Source organism: Plectropomus leopardus, chromosome 17, assembly GCF_008729295.1.
Source record: "Plectropomus leopardus isolate mb chromosome 17, YSFRI_Pleo_2.0, whole genome shotgun sequence".
Lineage (NCBI taxonomy): Eukaryota > Metazoa > Chordata > Actinopteri > Perciformes > Serranidae > Plectropomus > Plectropomus leopardus.
In genome coordinates, this window is record NC_056479.1 from 8,773,500 (window position 1) to 8,789,856 (window position 16,357).

Here is a 16,357-nt window from a genome sequence, read left to right on the forward strand (position 1 = left end):
TGAAAACAGTTTTTTTCTTTTTTATTGTTTTTATATGTTTGTTTTTTATTTGCCCTTTTAAATGTATTTTTTTTGTCTCTTGATAATGACAGTTAAATTTTATTTTATTGTTCGTTATTATTATTTTCTCCTTAATTAGAGGGTGGTTGTGGAGGGTAGGCCTAAGTGGGTAGAGGAAGGTGGGCATCATTATATAATGAACTGGTATCTGCCTACAGTATCTCTGTAAAACTAAATAAAACACACACATGCAAATAATAATAATAATAATAATAATAATAAAACAATACAACATATTACATTTTCAGAATATACGAGATAATGCACAAATAGAACAATAACAGAAGATACCACACTAGACAAAAATAATATATAACATCCAAAGCTGAATCACTTTTACTGGTCAGGCACACAGTGTACACAAATATACTTGTTTTTTGCATTACTCTCAATGTACTTACTTAACAGTTAGGAACAGAGACGACAAAGCTGAACAAATAAAGGTAAAACATGGACAGGACTACTAGTACACAAGGAGTATACTACATGTACTATATGAAAGAATAGCTGTTTATATAAGTATTACATAAATATATATAAAAAGCACCAATGACCAACACTAAAAAAAATAATACATCTAAAATGTATATACATCTCAAGTGTCCAGTGTGTTGTAAAATATACAATTAATGCAAAGAAACAAATACTGAATAGATATACATGAAGTGGATGATTATGTACACATGTGCATGTTTACTGTGTATACATCATGCAGGATTTATATTCATATATGTATGTTTCTTTGTACATATGTATAGTAAAATTATGATCTATAATATTTTTTATGGGAGCAGTGAATGGTTGGTGTTTCAGGGTCATTGCCAGACTGATTTAACTGCTGATCAGAGTGATGGCCACATACTGTGCCCATTGTCCTGTAGGAAAACAAAAATAAGTTTTTTTATTTCTAAATTTACATTTATGAATCAAATAATTGCCAATACCATTATCAAATTTATATAGGTTAACCAAACACTAGATTTTCCCATAAAGTCGTTAAAGATATGATCTATGACAAATCTGCAAGGTATTGCCAGAATTTCTTGGTGTAAGAACAATGCCAGAAGATAGGTGTAAACTAAATATTCATCACAGAGAGAGCAGTTGGTGTTTGTACCTTTGTCAAATTTTTGTATCAAGGCTAGTCACTAGCCAGGTAATATTTATTGAATCATTTTGAAGGACACATCCTTAACCTTATTCATGATACGTTGAAGCATCCAGACGTCCTTCCAATATATACTGATTCCTGTTACATCTCACCTGCCCACATGAAGCTGTCACCTGTGCAGCCAAATCAAATCTAACACACAAGCACTGCAATAAACACCTTTGTCAGGTTAACAGTTTTCAGTTTTTTTACGGCTTAAAATACATTTCCTGTAAATCTGTAATTATTTTTGATTATTTGGTTATAATTCCGGATGGACCAAATGGGAAAATTCTACTTATAATGTGCATAGAACATCTAATATCTATATACCAATAAAAATATGTGCACACAAAAGTATAGATTGTATAAATGCAAAAACAACATTGAATGCTAGTCATTAAATGAAAATGACAGAAAACTGGAAAAATAATTACTATCTTCCATAGTTTAAACAGCATGAAGGTTTCCTATCTGTTCAGTTGTTTTGACTCATAGGTCACCAGCGCAGGTTAGGCAGTTATTAAAATCGTAGTACTTGTACTTTACTTCAGTATTTCATTTTAATGCTGCTTTATACAAAAGGGAAACATCATACTTTCAACTCCAATTACCTGAAAACTTTAACGACGACGATATTTCTGCATTTTACAGTACTTTTACATTTAATGCATCTAATTTTTACCACTAAAACGTCCATGTTTTTACATTGTCAATGCATGGCCTATAATTCTGATGGAGTTAATTGAGGATGTGATATTGTACTTTTAAAAGAAAATCAAATAGCTTTGTTCATTAGAATATAGGATTATTGTTAAGAAATTACAAAATCCACCGGTTTAGAACATATTACAGTTGAAGAGCATTTGTACAAACTCAGCTAATACCTACGTAGTTTAAAATTTCAATCATATTTACATTTATGGTGCCTTGAACATTACTCTGCAAGTGTGTCACACTGTTGCATTTCTAATAGTGTTTATGAAGGATACCCATATTTGGTTTTCGACATTCCTTTTTATGTCCTCATTTTATTTCCATCCCATGATCCATGAAACCATATTGAGTATGTTGCACAAAATTCCTAAACCCACACTGTCTCGGTTTCTAAAATTAGTCTCCTTACGTTCGTCATCACAGTTTCGACACAGGTAGGTGTAGAAGGGATGATCTAAGATGTGCAGGTATGGTAGCCTGGGCGGTATCTATTTGTTTGGACTGGGAGCATACAAAAAAAAACGGCAGTCTTCTGGATGACTCAGATTTCTTTTTTTTTTCTGGTAACCCATGATGGTTACAACCAAAATGATCCACTCAGAATCATCACTGTAACCACAACAACATCTCTGTATAGCTTTTGATCATTTTTAACCAAAGACTGCTGATGCTATTTCATTTTCTCCTGGACACTGAGGTTCATCCACTGTGGTGTGTAAAGTAAAAACTCCTCTGAGCTCCTCAGCAGGTCTAAGATGGAAAAAGAGAGGGAAACATACGTATAGGACAAGTCCAGTCTGGTCTTGAGGTTCCTCCCTCCTGTGTACTCCCCTATTGGAGCTGAGCCCCACCCCACACCTCACATTCCTCTACAAATACCCCATCTTATCACACAGCGTCTGCACAACACTTTTACATCAGAAAACAGCATCTTAAAAACAACGCATAGGCAGGAAGAAAGGAAGAATCTCAAGAAACACCCAATTTTTTAAACTTACCCATCAATTTCAGGGGACACCAAATAAAAGGTAGGAACTTTTTAAATCTAATTTTTAAGAGATTTGATTCTGCAAACGTTTGAAAAGACAGAATAAAAGGATTGGTTGAATAACTTTTAATGGGCACCCGTAAAAGTCATGAAAAGTGCAAATAAACAAATGTGATAGAAGAAAAGAAAACGGGTCTGAAATGCTCAGCAGCATGTTTGGGATTCTTTTCAAAATATATATATATTTAATATGTGATCCTTGCTTTAAGGGACATTTGATAAGATCTTCAATGAATCTCTTAATTTTAAAAAAGAAGTAATTTTGATTAAAACAAAACAGGAACAAAAATATCATTTAGACTCCACTGACCCATATTAGATTAGTTTCAATCTGCTCTGAAAGTTTGAGATCTGGGTCGGGTCACATAAAATTAAAGATATTTTTGTTGTGGTCTAAATCCAGCCCAAGTTATCCTGTCCAACCCTGACTGGGTTGCTTTATTATTGCACTAGAGTTATGGAAAAGAAAGGTGGTCATCTGTGGGACAATTTTTACTGATATTTATGAAAGAATGCAATCCAACTTGCTCTTCTAGGAGTTTTCAGGGATAATTTGATTGGATGGAGAACAATGGGAATGGCTTTGTTGCATGAAAATACATTTATCTTCACTGTATGACAAATAAACATATATCTTAAGAGACTATAAGCATATGTTTAATTTGTTTAGTTTAGTTTAGCACCTACATTTGTCAAATGTGCTTTGTTTGAAGTTATAATTTTGTTCTTTCTGGTTTCCTTTTTCTGATATCCGAACATACAATTTACTAAAATAATGCAATAGCAATTAAACTGGAAGAACATATATTCCTATATTTATAATTTATTTAAGTTCCTCTGACTCATGATTGAAAGTACTTCCCTAAACTGCATCACTTTCAATGACTTTGCATCGTGATTCATAATTAACCAGCCAGGTGTGAGCTCATTTTTCTTCCACCTGTTGCTTTAACTTTAATTTTCACCTGTATTAAGTTGAATCATACAGAAAGTGTGAGATTATGACAGATTTTCCAAGTAAGCAGGTTGGAGGGAGTGCTTTAGCCCGTCCTGGGTGGGGATGGCAGGAGACCAGGACTTGTTGGGACATGAGTTTGTCTTAAAATGTAGCCCGAAGCCATATAATCCTGTGAAGGCCTGTCAGAGGGACTGGGTGTTTGTATGAGTGTGTTCAGCTATGTGATCACACAAAAACCCCCACGGATCAACAGTAACACCACAGTAACAGCAGATAAATGGCTTTTACAACTTGGATCAGAGCAAAGATTTAACAGCTCCTCCTTTCTAACCAGAGGAGGGAAACAGGAAGAGGAACACTCAAACAGCACTGAAGTAGCAGTGCAAAGAATTCAAAGTGTAATTTTAAGTTGAAACAAAAATAAAATTCTTCAGATGTAAGTTGGAAGAAATTTTATCTCAGGAGAGCCAATTAAAAAAAGGCATGCCCCCTCCTCAGATGGCAGGAAATGCAAAGTTGTTGAGCGAAAAAGCCAATTATGTATGCCTCCCCACCCACAAGAAACTGCAGACAAAGATAAAGGCAGAAGAAAATGTGAAGATTGCACAGACAGTGGAAAGATGTGGTAACAAGTGTAATTATCACCCTCTGATTTGTCCCTCCGTCCTCTCCTTTCACAGAATGGGATCTGTCGGAGTTCAGATTGTATGCGTGGCCCTAGGGGTCCTCGGCCTGATCGGGGCCATTGTATGCTGCGCTGTCCCACGCTGGAAAGTGTCCTCCTTCACAGGATCCAACATCGTGACTGCACAGGTAATGAAAACTATCAACCTCTTGTTATGAAAGAATGGGAAAGCCCAACGTACAGTGTCATCATCTGACTGTCCTGGAAGTACCCATCACTAAAAACACCCCCTACACACACACACACACACACACACAATCCGAAAACACAGCACTCAAACCCACTATGGCTCCTAAATTGATTTACAGGTATTTTAATAAAGGGACAAACACTACAAAACAGCTAAATGGAAGATGGTTATGATTTCTGATACTGTTGTCTAACAAGAAAAGAAAAGGGTGGTATCACCTACATCTGCAGACCAACCAAGATTAAGAAGTATTGTGCTACATTCCACCACTGGACATGACTGTCAAAGCGACTGAAGCTTTCTTCTTCTGTGTGTGAGTAGAGCACACAGGACGGCCTGTGGATGAGTTGTGTGATGCAGAGTACCGGCCAGCAGCAGTGCAAGAGCTACGACTCCCTGCTGGTGTTGCCCTCTGACCTGCAGGCTGCCCGCGCCATGACCATCATCAGCTGCCTGCTCAGTGGCCTCAGCATACTCATCCTCTTCTGCGGAGCCGACTTCACCACCTGCATAGAGAATGAAGATGCCAAGCCCAAGATCAGCCTGGTGGCCGGGGTGGGCATGCTGCTGGCAGGCCTCTTGGTGCTCATCGCTGTCAGCTGGTCCGCCCACAATGTCATACGAGAATTCAACAACCCCTTGGTGGCAGCTTCCCAGAAGAGGGAGCTGGGAGCGTGCATCTTTGTGGGTTGGGGCTCCGGCGTGCTGCTCCTCCTGGCTGGAGGTCTGCTTTGCTGCTTCAGCAGGCCCAGATCTGGCAGCTCCGGAGGAACCGCCAAGTACTACAGCAACAGCGCCTCTGGAGCCAATAAAAACTACGTGTAGTGGCTTAATGAAGGGGACTGGTGTTTGACAGAAAAGATGGGAGGGTGATTTAGTAGGTCAAACAGTAGGGTGCAAGACAGTATATGACACCAGGGGTAGTTTTGGGGAAAACAGAAAAAGTCTCTGTAAATATTCTGATAATAAAAAGTCTGCATTTTTTATTTCTAGATATGCTGGTGATGTTTTAAATCTTAAAGCAGTTTTATTATGAGGTGTTGGGTTATGCATAAGCTTTTTAAAAGTAAAAAAATGGTAACATGCATTATTACAAACAATTTATGATCTTAGAGTTATTTTTCTAAATCTGGGTTGCTGCTTTGACATATACAGTATCATCTGTGATACCGTAGCTGCAAAACAGTTGCATTTTCCTTAATTTTCTTGAAATATTTGACTTCAAAAGTGCCTTTAAAACAATCACACAAGTAGTTATAATAAAAATACTTTAATAATCTAAGATCACACCTCAACATTTAAACTATAAAAGGGCAGTGTGGTCCTTTTAGACACACTAGTGCCTCATATTTTACATAGTTGGATCAGCCATTCTGTCTATATTTAATGTTTAGTCACTTGTCTTTTTTTTTTCATCAGTCTTTGCTGTTTCTATTATTCAGAGTAAGAAAAATTGTCTTTGGCCAAAGGCACCTCAGCAGGCCTCAGGGAACATCTGAGTGCACTTGATTGTCTGATGACACGCACTGAAAGATCCACAATACATTCCAAACATTTTCTGTAATATTTGTTATTGCTAATTTTGTTTTTATTTTGTTGTATCATGATGAGCATTAAATTCTGGTCTATTTCAAACATGTGTTTTGTGTGTATTTGATTTAAAAAAATCAAAGCAGAATTTTGAAAATACAGAGGATTTTATTTCAAACTAAAAGTATATATTAAAATAGGAATTTAAAAAAAAGATCAAATAAACCAAATAAACAAATTCAAGCTTCAAGCCAAAGAAAATGGAAGTTTCATAACAATTTCAATCTCTCCCTTTGTCTCACTACAATCAGTTACAACAGTCCTCTGTCCACTCACTCTTTGCTCCACTGGTTCTCTGTTGACTTCTGCTTTTGATTCATTTTTCTTCTTTTAGTTTAATGGTTGCTCTCAAGCTCCTTCACACGATTGGTCAGCTCCTCTATCGCTGCTTTGAGGTCTTTCACCTCCTTTCTCAGGGACTGAACCTCCTAAGGGAAAAACAGTTAGACAGACACTGAGTTGTGATGTCATGGAGGATGTTTGATTACACATATACTGTAGAACTAGTTATAAATACTACACTAATTTTCAGATAAGTAATGCAATTCATAAAGGATTTTCCAAAGCAAAAAAATAAATAAAAAATGGTTGTACGCAGTATTCAGATCTTTTACTTTTACAGTGTAAAAATTACAAGGGTATAAGTAAAAGTCCTGCACCTAAAATTGCATGCAAGACAGTAAAAATACAAAGTCACTAAAACTTGTTTTAGTGACTAGAACCATAATGCATAAAAACTGCCCTTGTATTACATATTTTATATATTGTTACCAAATCACTATTAACGATTATTAAACCACATTATTACTGACACTTTAATGTATAAGCAGTACATTGTGGAGCTAATTTTAATCACTTTTTAAACAGTACTTGTACTTTAAAGGAGCCCTATATGGTATTCAGAGTATATCTACAATTCAGAAGTTGTATGCACACTGCTCTCAACATGGCAGCAGTATTAATGCTCTGAATATTGTATAGAGCTCCTTCAGTGTATCCAAATGCACTATATTTTATATTTAGGTTGAAACTAAATTGATCTCTGTATGTAAACATTATTAAACAAACTAACTGGTACTACAACTGGACTGAACTTGTGAGATAAATTACAATTTCCTTTGAAATGTCATGGAGTAGAAGTACACAGGAGCAAAAAAAAAATTAAATAAAAAAAGTAAAAGTAATTTTTTTTAATTACAGTACTAGAGTAAATGAACTTACATCCCATCACTGCACCTTTTGAAACAGTTTAAACCCTAAATATAACATGATGTTTTGCTTTAAATGTCTCACCCCACTATTATCCTGGTTCCCAGCAGAGACAGTCGTGGTCTTCAAGAGACTCTTGTGAACTTTGAACTCCTTGGCCTTGGTGGTTGCTGCGAACCCATCCTTTAGAGAGATCAGAATAGGCTGGCCATCTTTTCCTTGAAACCACTCATCAGCCTCGACTGAAGGCTCAGGGCCGACAGTGTCTGGGTATAGATCCTCCTGGAATAGATCAGACTGCATAGGCAGAAAAGGAAAGAGTGAGTTTAAGATGGAAATGCACAAATTTAACTAAACCCTCAAACTAATTTTACATGATAAAAGTACATAGGGTGTATTTTTTTTACCTTGCGTGGCACCGTCATGACTATAGGCTCACATTTCCTCTCATGGAGTTTGTAGAACCTGAAGGTAGAAATAATTGTTCAGATTTTAGGTTGTTTTAGGTCATGGGTTGTTGTCCTAAATGGAAAATCAGGGGACCACTAGAGTCACTAGGACTAATGGCCCAGAGAACATGAATCTCCGTAGAAAAATTTCATGGCATTTCATCCAAGGCTGCCATCCATAGAGCCACACCGGGAGCCTCACTGAGCTACTTTACAAAGACATAAATTTCTTTACCTGGCAATTTCACATTTGTTGACCTCGAGGCCCCTCTTCGGCATGTATCCCATCCCCTTCTGGCTCTCCTTGCTGCTGAACATGGACAGGTAGTGGACATAAGGAGCTTCATCTGTCACCTCAAAGTAACGGATACTGCTGTCCCCCTGTGAAGAAGACATGACAGTCAGCTGTATGTGTCTGTGTGGGTGAGACAGATGCAGAGATAATTATTTCAACATTTAAATCTAACCTTGCCACAGAGGTAGACAACACCCGTGTCTGGGTCAAAAAATGGCAGTAGGACACCACTGCTGGTGTCCAGCTCCTGCAGGGTCAGCGGCTCTGCAAAGTTCTTCTGTTAGAAGAGATTCAGACACAAAGAGTTACACACAAACAATGTAATATCCTGTATGAAAAAAGGCTGCTGGAGCAGACTAAAGGTAAGCCAAGGACTTATTTAACTGAGCCTGATGTGGGATATTGCAGAGTAACACCGCCCTTAGTGCTGTAAGCTGGCAGCTGTGAAACAGCAGTGTTGTAAAATACAGTAAACAACTTCCAAGAGACATCTTATGTACAGCAGTTCCATTTTTTAAATGAAATATTTTTCCATTCATTCTGACTTTTTTAATTCTGGAATAGGGGCAGATAAGATTTCACAAATTACTTACAAGATGATTAAACTTTTTTTAAATGTTTCAATCAGACAGAAATTACTATTTAAAGCAGCATTTTAATTTATCTTAAAACACTTCCGGAGGGAATCTTTAAAGGCCCCTGAAAACCTGTTTTCTTACCACAAGCAATACATAAACACACACCTTTCTGCCAAAGTTGGAACTGTATGTCATTTGACAGTTTTTCTCTTTTTTGGATTTGTTTGTGCACTTGTTTCTGGTTTGAACTGGGCAGGACAGTAGAATGTGATGTCAGCAGTCATTATCAAGTTATGGTGTTGTTGATCATGTTGCAAGGTCACTGTACCTTAAATCTGATCAGACCACACCCTCACAGTCTCAATGAGTTTTTGATTGCTGACCCTTTAATACCTAACAATGTACTTTTTCTTTACAGTAACTTTGCCTGCTGCACAGTCAGTAACTAATGTTTAATGTTGTAGAGAAATACCCAAGATTTGAGGAAACATTTTAAGGAGCTCTAAGAAAAATAATGATCATGAATCTCAGTAAAGTTAACTAGGGGGGTGGAACTGACTGTAAGAGACTTCAAGAGTCTTGAAGTTGAACATGCAGGTTGTTGACACTTACTGAGTCCCACAGCGCCACCTGTCTCTCACTCATGCGACTGAATCCGGTGCTGAGGATCTTCCCGTCAGACACGAACACTGCCCTGACGGGCCTGGAGCCCTCATGAGGCTTCGTCTTCTCCTGAAGGTGTGAGAGGCAGAACAGAGGTACTTCCCGAGATTAATTGTCCACCACTCTGTGTTATGCGTTCTGACTAGAGCTACTTCCTTAATGGACATAGAATGACTCATAGTGAGTAGAAAGACAGTATATTATTATTACATTTTGCACATTAAATATCAAAAATAATTATCTTCTTCTCCTTCTTATTAGTGTTATCAAATGTTAGAGTAAAACAATCATCATGGAACTAAAGAAAGCAAATATTAAGTATAAATGAGATTATGATACGTATTAAAAATGTTCTATTTAAGACTCACAACACAAAAATTTAAAATCGAATTCCTTTAGTTTGCTACTGACATTAACCAAATTACACTTAAAGAAAATACTGACTCAAATCTTGCACATAAAACCTAGAAACTAAAATGACCATATCATTGTTAGGGCTGAAATGAAAGAATCAATTAGTTGACTGACAGAAAATTTATCTGCATTTTAATGAAAAATAATAAATGTTTTAGGCAAATATGCCAAGCATTTGCTGGTTCAAATGTTAGAGATTTTAGTGAAGTGCAGCTCTTTGGATGCTGGTTAGACAAAAAGGCAGCCTGAAGACGTCACCTTGGGCTCTGGGATATTGTGATGAGTCTTTTTTGGTTTTTTTTTTTACCAATTATGGAAGAAATGGTTACTGATTAATCAAGAATGTAACCAGCAGATTGACCAATAGTAAAAATATTCCTTTCTCACAGCCCTAATCATTATGTCCTTGGAGTTCGATGTCACTGTAGACTGTTGCAGACAAATATAATCTATCGACTTTATTGGTTAAGCTGCAATGTGAAGGACGGTAAGAGGCGGAAACCTACAATGAGGACGGTGCCCTTGCGTGGGTCCAGCACCCGCAAGGTCTTGTCCTTGCAGGAGGTGAGAATCTGGGAGCCATCCCGGTTCCAGCAGGCACTGTAGATAAGGTCAGTGTGAACACTGTCGATCCTCACCACTGCCTCGCCACGAGCCACGTTCCACAGGATCACCACGTTATCACAGCCTGGAGACAACATTGACAAAAGTGGAGAATGAGTGGTCATTACAAGGGCATTCATCTATAGTATAAATTGAATTAATTTCAGGCGAGTGTGACAGTAATATTATGCCTTCTTTTCTCATTACAAAAACATGTATGTTCTGCAAGTCTTTATCAATGAAAGATTAAACCTCTGTCCAAGTAGTGAAAGCTTTCACACTGACTTCCCCAACTGTTCAGTTTCTGTTTTTTCCTGTACAATATCTTCTGATAAACATGAAGTGGCAGCTTTTGCATTTCCAGTTTGTTTGGAATAAACAATAGCAGTGATAGCTGCCACATAACTGAGCTTTATTTTAAGAAACGAATCCAATGAAAAAATCTTCACAGCATTGTTTGCACTGTTTAACCAACGAGTGACCTCTGCATTAAAAAAAACTAAGGAATTTAGTATGTTTACGGCCAACTTAAAGGGACAGTTCACCACCAAATCAAACCTACATATTTTTCCTCTAGCCTCTAGTGCTATGTAATAATCTAGTTTAGTGTGTTACAGCTCAGCTGAGGAGGACCCCATTAATGTTTATATTGTTTACATCTCGCACTGTCAAAAGCACGAGCCTCTCACCCATATATGCACACTTCCTTCTGTGCAGTGATCCAGCAGGCAGGTGTAGTTTCATAGAAAGAAAATAGTTCCTTCGTGAAATTGCTCACAACAAAGTCTCTGAAGTCTGTGGATTATCATGAGTAAACGGGTCATGACTTCTGAAAAGAGATATTGCTGCTGATTTTTTTCGGTGTTTTGAGCTCCACAAGCTCAGTGCCATTTAGTTACATTATACTCAGGAGAAGGCAGATATCTCTACAGCCGACTCCGACCAAAACAATCTGGATTATAAAAAAGCACTAAAGTTAAATGAAAAATATGCATTTTTTATCTTGGGGGTAAACTATCACTTCAAAGCTAGAACAACCACAAAGCAAAGAATCATACTATATACTGGCAGCAGTTAGAGCTGGGCGATAATTCAATCATTGTCCCTTTACAACTGTACTTTATCTGCTATAATCATATCATGATAGTATCAATTTCAATCATATTGCTCTAGTTTGCTGTCTAACACAGGCAGATTGAATGACTGAAGGAGTCCTGGTAATGCTGTGAACTTAAGTGTCAACAAGAGTGCTGATCAGCACTCAGAAAAAACAAAGTGGGTGGAATCCGTGGGGACTTCCTGTTCAACAAAAGTGTGAACCTCATTCAACAAATACCTCTGACATTCAACCACCCTGGTTCCTCTAACATACAAGCTCAGAGCTCTCAGTCAGATCATGTGAATGCAGCTCTGGCGGCAGGTGCTTTAGTGGTTTCAGCAGGTTGATGAGGGTGTAATACCTGCACTCATCAGCACATTGTGGGCGGTGGGGTGCCAGCTGAGAATGCCAACACGTTTGGAGTGGCCGTCCAGCTTGACGACAGGATCTGTGAGAGACGTAGTCAGTCCGCCGTCCGGGATCTCCCAAATCTATTTACCAAGGAAAAAAGTAGACTCTGCATGTACACTCATTACAGTAAAACATGACAAGCTCCTGCTGTATTTGCTGTTAAAATACAGTGATGCTTACCATGACACTGCAGTCCTCTGAGCCACTGGCAATGATGTTGTCATTGTGAGGACAGAAGTCGATGTCCAGGACTGGTCCTGTGTGGCCGCACACAGTTGGGTAGGACATGTCGATACGTCCTGTCTGCAGAGACAGAAACACCAAAAGGATGATGAACACAACTCTCAAAAAACAAAAAAAAAAAAAAGAAACACTGCAGCTACAAAAGGTTAGTAGAGGGACATGGAGTGTACAGACCTAGTGCTTTATTTGTTCTTGTTAATGAAAGTGAAAAATATTTTTTCTATCAGCTCCATGATTTGAATCTGCTCCGATACTTAAGTGGTCCTTGCTCGGCCCATGCTACACCCTTTCACTGAATTTCAAGGAAATTGGGTCAGTAGTTTTTTCTGTAATCCTGCTGATAAACTGAACCAAAAGCATAAAGTTGAAGTAATGACAGCAGGTTAAATAAAACAAAGGGACGGAAATATTTTACACAACTATGACAGAGCAAAAAATAAACATGATTTAGTCAAGGTGGGAGGAAAAAGTTGATAATCAGCTGATTCAAATTCCACAACTATGCCTCCAATTATTCCTAATGCCTAGTAACTGGGTTAGGGAGTTGATCAGGGTCAAGGAGATGAACCATGGTCCAATTTGCCCTCCCTTGAAACACCATACCTCACCCAGGCTGTCATGACCGTTTATTTTATGTTTGACTGAACAACTCATTTTTGAGCACTTTTTCAGCATACTGTATCAATCAAGTCAGGCTCTACACACTTACTGCAGCTATTTATCAACTAAATTACTTATTAGTACAAAATGAAAAAGGTTGTTGGTCCTTAAAGCAAGATGAGACAAACATAATGGCACCAATATTCACTTCAAAACAGGATGAAATGTTCATGCATTCGCAGTACATTTCTCTGGAATTTCATGCCCACTGGTCCCTTAACTAATTTTTCCCCTTGAGAATTGGTATACTACACGAGAGACAAGACCGTGAATAATGTGGATCCTGCATGGTTCACCAGGTTGAATTTAAGACTTTTCACTTAAAAAGCAAATTCATACCTTTTTCATACTGGCCCAAAAATGAAAGTATTATTATCATTAAGAATAATATGGACTAGAATGATTTATTGTTATGTGACATTTTGTCAGTAATTCTCAGCAGTATCTCACAATATTTCCTGATGATGTAACTGATTAAATTAACCTGGACTCAGATACCGTAAATGGAAAAAACTGATGGATTAACCAGTTGGAAAATTTCTTTCAACAGCTCGACATCACATAAAAAATACATTATACAAAATACATTACATTTTGACAGGCAAGGGAAATTATCTAAGACTTCTGTAAATGAAATATAATTCTTTTTAAAGAGGAACTACTCATATTTTCAAAACCCATACATGTTAATCTTTTGATTCAAGGCAGTTCAAAAATATTAGTAAACATGAACCAATTAGCTATTTTCTGGTTATACTTTGCACCTTAGCTAGTCGTTGTACTTTGTATTTGTTTTTTGTATTGTATTTTATATTTGCTATGCATTTTCTGTGTCTGCTATATTATTTCATTCATTCATTTTTGTCTTACCTTATACTTGATGACATCACAAGTTTGAAACATACAGTTCTGGTTTCTGGCTTTTAGAGAAAGTAGCTCATGTTCACAAATATTGATTACACTGTGTTCATCTTAAACGGTTTCTTTTGAGGAAACTAAATTAAATGATTTTAAGACTTTTAAGACCTGCAGATATCCTATGCATATAAAAATTCACAGGTCTGAGGGAACATCCAGGTAATTCAAAGAAAAGCTTCATTGAGTTCACTATACTTTGACAAACTCAGATGTTCAGATGACTTTAAACAAAGCCACAAGGTATGCAATTTTTCACTTTTTCCTGCACATAAAATGCAATAAAGAGGTCTGAAGCCACTTAACGTACTCCATAAGTGACTTTAGAATAACTGTTGAAGCCACATCCTGCCTTGACTGAGCCGACAACAAACTCCTAATATGGTGAAAACTTCTCAACAGCAGAGCGTGTGACGTGTAGAAAGACTCAAAGTCGACACCAAACTTCCTTATTCAGCTGGATGTGTGATAGTGACTGGCAGTATTCAAAATTTGAAATGTAAGCATGGTGCTGAAAAAGAAAACACCACACCAACATGCATGTGTAACGACCAACACATCCAAACATGGTATTATGAGAAGTAGAAGGCCCCAGAGAACTGAGCAGCACATATATTCTTCTTCTTTGTGTTTCCTGTGACTCACCTTGCTCAGGGGCAACACTATGAAGGCTCCTCCACCGCTGGCATCCACAATCATGGCCACAAACTTGGGGTTAACGGAGCAGAAGTTGCTGTCCCATGTCATCTGGGAGATTCGAATGTCATCGTAGCATTGGTCAGCCTTCACAGCCTGGCCAAAGACGTGACGGAACTTACTGGACCTCACAACCTTCTTGGACATGGTGAACTGCAAAGAAAGAAAGGGTTAATATAAAGACAGGCAGAAAGGCAGAGTTTTATGTGCAGGAAATCAGTTGTAAAAACAGACTGATATTGGAAACAGATCTGTTACTGTGCATTTTAAAAGCATACCAAATGTCATCATTTCAATGCACTTAATACTGGGCATGCAGGTAGTCTTCCCATTTATGTTTGTGTTTGTAGATTTTATATAGAAATAAACTGATAGACACCAAGCTGACAACACAGATGAAGAACAGGATAGAGGAAAGCTACCAAAAAAAGAGGAAGCAAAAGCTTTCACAACTGCTTCCTCTAGTCTGTCTGTGACTGTTACTCTGTCCCTTTCTCTCTATATAATTTTAGATTCTCTGCGTTGATTAAATAATTGTGAACACTGAAGACAATAGTACAAGATAACAATGTGGAGATAACCATTTTATGTAGAATCAGTGAAGCTGCACACGCTATATGCCTAAAGAAGGTAGATGGGTTATCCAAAGCAGCAGTTACACCACATCCTCTAGTATGAGCAGCGAAACCACCAATCTTTCTTTTTTGCCAAAATTTGATGTTTGCACGCTCGTGCTTTCATTGATTTTCCCACAGGTACACATACTTGCAAATACATATAAAATAGCAAAGTTAAATGCCATCATTTACCAAAAGTAGAAATTAAAACTGAATGAGTAAAAAGTGCATTGAGCCTCAAATCATACAAAAGTTCAGTCAGAACCAGCTGCAAGAAAACCCCAATCTTGCACTATTTAGCAACAGTCCCAGCATTTAAAAAACGATGAATATATTTTGCTTTACCTCCATTTGTAGATTTTACTTCCTGAAATCTGCAGCCGCTCCTAAGCTCAGACTCAGAAGCCCACAACAGCTTTGCTACATGTGCATCACAAGACCTCTCTGGCTGCTCTGCATTTAATTTAATAATCCTTTATAGAGGGAGTCGTAATTTTATCAGGAGCCTAAATGCACGTCAGTAATCTCTCTCTACCTCTGTCGCTCTTTGCTGTGATGGAAAACACTGGTCAGCACAAAGCAGGAAACAATTCACTAACTTGAGACAGGAGAAACTCAAGTCATAAAAAACATGAGGATCACAGATGTGAGATTCAAATCAATGATGTTCTATTATCGTTATTTAACAATCTTATTATAAATGGATCTATTGTAGATTAAGCATCTTCACAGATGTTTTGTGAGTGCAAACCAACTGTGTGACAAACTGCAGACAGATGTTGCAGGCCTACCTGGTAGTTGTGTGGGGGCGATTCAGCTTAAGGAGTATCGGCAGAGAACCAAACACCCTGCCACCAGAATGAGGACTTAGAGGAGATGGAAGGTTAAAGTACATTACAAAACGACATAGAGGAAGTGAGAGTTTCAAATGAAGGTGGAAGTGGGAGGTGTCTCGTGTGACATTTCGGGGGTTGAAAAATTGAAGAAGGCAGCATGAAGGGAAAGACGGTGCAAGTTTTATGAGATCCTTTGTAAAATCATATCAAGATGATGAGACAATGCATACTGCGATCGAGTGTAGATTAGACAACCACAGGTGTCGATAAA

The 16,357-nt window shown here is 37.8% G+C and overlaps 2 protein-coding genes across 2 annotated transcripts; one reads left to right on the forward strand and one right to left on the reverse strand.

Moving 5' to 3' along the window:
- Positions 1 to 1,715: 1,715 nt before the first annotated feature.
- Positions 1,716 to 6,443, forward strand: cldni (claudin i). The gene is made up of 3 exons (XM_042505672.1): positions 1,716 to 2,955; positions 4,614 to 4,746; positions 5,130 to 6,443. Exons 2-3 carry the CDS (start codon positions 4,615 to 4,617, stop codon positions 5,631 to 5,633), a joined length of 636 nt encoding a protein of 211 aa, XP_042361606.1. The 5' UTR covers positions 1,716 to 2,955; position 4,614; the 3' UTR covers positions 5,634 to 6,443.
- On the reverse strand, positions 6,063 to 16,146 carry coro1a (coronin, actin binding protein, 1A). The gene is made up of 11 exons (XM_042505671.1): positions 16,042 to 16,146; positions 14,583 to 14,786; positions 12,300 to 12,422; positions 12,070 to 12,199; positions 10,513 to 10,694; positions 9,542 to 9,661; positions 8,524 to 8,628; positions 8,292 to 8,437; positions 8,015 to 8,072; positions 7,692 to 7,904; positions 6,063 to 6,826 (listed from the first exon to the last, which is right to left on the reverse strand). Exons 2-11 carry the CDS (start codon positions 14,778 to 14,780, stop codon positions 6,734 to 6,736), a joined length of 1,368 nt encoding a protein of 455 aa, XP_042361605.1. The 5' UTR covers positions 14,781 to 14,786; positions 16,042 to 16,146; the 3' UTR covers positions 6,063 to 6,733.
- Positions 16,147 to 16,357: the final 211 nt, after the last annotated feature.